Source organism: Montipora capricornis, chromosome 2 (genome assembly GCF_036669925.1).
Source record: "Montipora capricornis isolate CH-2021 chromosome 2, ASM3666992v2, whole genome shotgun sequence".
Lineage (NCBI taxonomy): Eukaryota > Metazoa > Cnidaria > Anthozoa > Scleractinia > Acroporidae > Montipora > Montipora capricornis.
This window is the reverse complement of record NC_090884.1, coordinates 27,018,394-27,022,256: the sequence shown is the minus strand read 5'-3', so window position 1 is coordinate 27,022,256 and position 3,863 is coordinate 27,018,394. Positions and strand designations below refer to the sequence as shown.

The window sequence follows — 3,863 nt, the reverse complement described above, 5'->3', positions numbered from 1 at the left end:
TGTGATATGCCTATTATTTATAGACGATTTTACGCTTTTTTTTTGGTAATTTTAAATAAGTTCACTGGACTGAGTTGATTCTTTAATAGCTTGTTCAATCAACACCTACATGATGATTTGAAGTGACTTTGAATTCGTTATTCACTTAGCTTGTATTATTAAAACTCGCATTCTTGATATCATTTGGCCTTGTTTTCTCTCGTTACAGATATAAATAACTAATAATATAAAGTTTTTTGTGCAGTACAGTAGTTAGCAGTATTTTGCACAAGAGAAACGACTTAGTAAGATAACAGGGTGAGTGGGTGGCGTGGGGATGGATGAATCTATACAAGCTGCCGTACGAAAATGCTTTCTGTTATGTGTCTCAACAGGTTTCCATACGAGGGAATTCGACCTTTATTTCACCAACGTTGGAATCAATGATTACGTTATCCATCATGGTCTGGAGGTAACCAGTGCTTTTACGATTTGCCTCCGAGTGCGTACCACTGAAAAGACATCCAATTATCTGTCAGTCGTGAGTTACAGCTTGTCAACGAACTACAATGAAATCGTGATGGGCAGGATGTCAGACATTCGGTTCTACGTCAACGAACAATCAGTGTAAGGGAAAAAGTCAAGATTATGTCAATATATCATAATCGAATTTTTATGGCAAGGCATTCGTGTAGATTTACGGTTTGCAGTCTCGGGTGGGTTTGATAAGTGTATCAGGTTTCTGACCAATCATGTCTGAGAGCTATTCAGGAGGCGAATATAAGCCCGAGCTAACATGTGCTGGCCCCCTTTTTAGTGCTCACCATCACAGAGTGATCATCGTTTGGCTCTCATCGCAATTTCACATTTCCCTTCACCTCCTCCACTGCTTGCCTGCCATTGTTTGTATACCTCTCTTTTCATATGCTTTGTGTTACCCTGTGATGTGGCGGTAGTCCTTTGAACTGTTTAAACTCCGTCGCCTAGCGGTGGCCAAATTTTTACTCCAACCAAGACTCAATCTCTGGTGTGTAAACGCTCTTTCGGAAACGAGTACGTCATCACGCGAAGCTCTTGGTCGCGTAACGCACTTAACGTTAATCGAATTAGTAATGCAATGTTATAAGAAATAGGTACGCATTGCGTACGTGTGGTAGGGCAGTAACTTACTCCATAACTGTCAACGGAGCTACGTTTTGTTTTCCAGAACGTAATATGTAGCTGTAATAGTACACGATATTGTTTTGGTATCGTAAATTATTATAGTGCCATCGTAAATTTCTTCGGAAAATAGCTTCCTGAGAAGACACGTAGTTACTAGTAAAATACTAAACCCAGAAAGATTGAAAATTGAGAAAGATTGGCTTCCATGAAGTTCAACTTCTTTTTCGCAACAAGTTTAAGCGTGTGCTCTGAGCGTCTGACAGTTTCCACGACAAAAGTTTACTGAAGTTAAGACTTCTCCGGTGGGGTTAGTGTCTGGATGGGAAACTTCAAAATATACGACTTTCTACCAGAAACATAGGACCGAAAATTCTATTTTAACGCTCAAAAATACGAACTAAGCAAGCTACAGAATTTGTTAGCCTGCCTTATGCAAAACAACTATTGACGCAAAAGTAAATAAATATTGATACACACTTTGTAGCAAGAGCGCAAGGACGTTTTTAGGAAGTGTCGATCGAGAAAAAAAAATTGTCACTAGCAACAAAATTTGAAAACAACATAAATATTTTGCCACGAATATAAAAGTTGCCATCAGGAAAAACGTTTTGGGAAATTTTTGCCACTTTCGATTTTTCTATTGTACTTTTGGCAGCACAATTAAATCGCAAAATCGAAAGTGACATTGATTTCACCGGCCGCCTGTGATCAAATTACCTTTCGTGTTACTATCCACTGGATTCAACTGTGACAAAATGACGGCAAGACATTGGATTGTTGTTTCGTTGGTTTGCTTTTTCTGTTCTTTCAAGTGTTGTAAAGCCACGATGCGAGAAGAAATGTGTGAATTCAACACAAAGATCACTATCGTCCAACTCTTGCAGTTGACTATTGTCTCTGCAAAGTCAAAAATTCACTCTCCTAGATCAGGTTATTAATCACCAGGTAATTCCATTGTTTGAAATAGAAGCTGCTGTATTATTCATCCGCGTCACCGCGCCGCTTTTGGGGCCATTTGTTGAAATTCAACCACGCTTCCAACGGACCCGTAAAAAACACTGTAAGTTGCAATTTTCGCCGACACTAAAGTTTGTTGGCCACCGAACAAAGTTCAAAGGAAGCCCTCGACTTAAACTTGTTCCCGGGGTTTCTCTTCTCTGCCTCAAATTAACGACAATGCAGGCAGAAAAGAGAGACCGTGACCACGCATTTTTCCCTCGAAAGGAAACCACAGGGTCAATCCGGGAAACAGAACTGACAGTATTTTATTCCATGGTGCGAGTACGCCTTTATGGCAAAATTTCTGTCTCTGGCCGCTTTCACAGGCAATTTAGCAAAACTAAGGTGCGATATTTTACTGTTTCGTTTATTCTGAATGAAGAGCTCATAATTTCTATTACCGGACAAAATTTTTGCGCACAGCTCCGTGGGAATTTCAACACAAACAATCTTATCGATCACAATGATAAAGATGAAAATAGTTTTCTACAGACAGCCCCGATGACATTGTGTGTAGTGCGCTTATAAAGTGTACTACCACAAATTACAAGCACATTTGAGAGGCTTGACTGTTTGATGACATTTAATGCCATTCACCTGTAAACTTGGAAACTTGCTGTTATTTGCACTCGTGTTACAAATTGATTTATGAGAACTCCACTCTATTTTAGGCATTAAGAACTGAGTATTTTTTTCATGTATATTGTTAAGCATGTAAACCGTGTTTTGGCATTGTTCGTTTGTCAACATCTGCGTAAGAAAAGTACAGATTTCTATCGGAGAAGGTCACTGGCAGGCTTACTTCCATTTATTGGCCATAATTTTAAAATGCAATTATGTGCCTGACTAATAGTTCTGATTGACTGACAAAGGTCGTCAATGCGAAACCAACACTGAAGCAAAAGTAGATTCCTTTCAACACTGAAAACTGAAAACTGTTTGACAAATGAAAATGAATGACATTAATTTATCTTTTTCGCAGAGATACCGGTGTATCTGTTGATGACGGTAACTGGCATCACGTTTGTATCACATGGGAGAGCACGAATGGCTCTTGGAAAGTTTACAAAGATGGCAGCGTGCAAGCCCAAGGGTCTCAGTTGAAGACTGGTTATAAAATAAAGACCAACGGAATCCTCACTGTCGGGCAAGAGCAAGATTCGTTTGGTGGCGGCTTTGACTCAACTCAAAGTTACCTCGGAGAGCTGACGGGCCTCAATATCTGGAACCGAGTTCTCTCTTTAAGCGAGATCCTGAAAATCTCGAAATCGTGCCATGTGGGGCAGGGTAGCGTCAAGAAATGGTCTGATTTTAAAGTAGGAATAAGAGGCAATGTAAGGGTTATCTCCCCATCGGCTTGTGAAGTGTAAAATTCACCTTTAGTTGTCTGGCATTGCTGCATGAAAGCATCATGAATCATTCTTTTCAATAAATGTTTTGCCGTGTGTTATCACTGTTTCATTATCGTCCTTTCGCCTCACGTCCTAGTCTCCTCTTGCAGATAATTGCAGTCGTATGTGGAAGAATGTTCGCGCACTATGAGTTCGTTATTGGTGACTTTGTCTTGCCAGATGATTCCCAGAATTTTACGCAGACAGCGCAGGTGGAACACATTAAGTCGTTTCTCAATTCTCCTGTTCCGAGCCATAAAGGAAGGAATCTCAGTATGCATGCTACGTACATTCTGATCTTGGTCTTCATTGTGAGCATTTTGTTGTTCC

General features: G+C 40.0%; 1 protein-coding gene across 1 annotated transcript in view; it reads left to right on the top strand.

Moving 5' to 3' along the window:
• LOC138039210 (neuronal pentraxin receptor-like) overlaps nucleotides 1-3,592 on the top strand; it is a 5,278-nt gene extending 1,686 nt beyond the window's left edge. The window contains exons 2-3 of the mRNA XM_068885408.1: nucleotides 375-606; nucleotides 3,125-3,592. Coding sequence (XP_068741509.1) covers nucleotides 375-606; nucleotides 3,125-3,512 — 620 coding nt within the window. The 3' untranslated portion in view covers nucleotides 3,513-3,592. The remainder of the gene's footprint in view (nucleotides 1-374; nucleotides 607-3,124) is intronic.
• The last annotated feature ends 271 nt before the right edge of the window (nucleotides 3,593-3,863 follow it).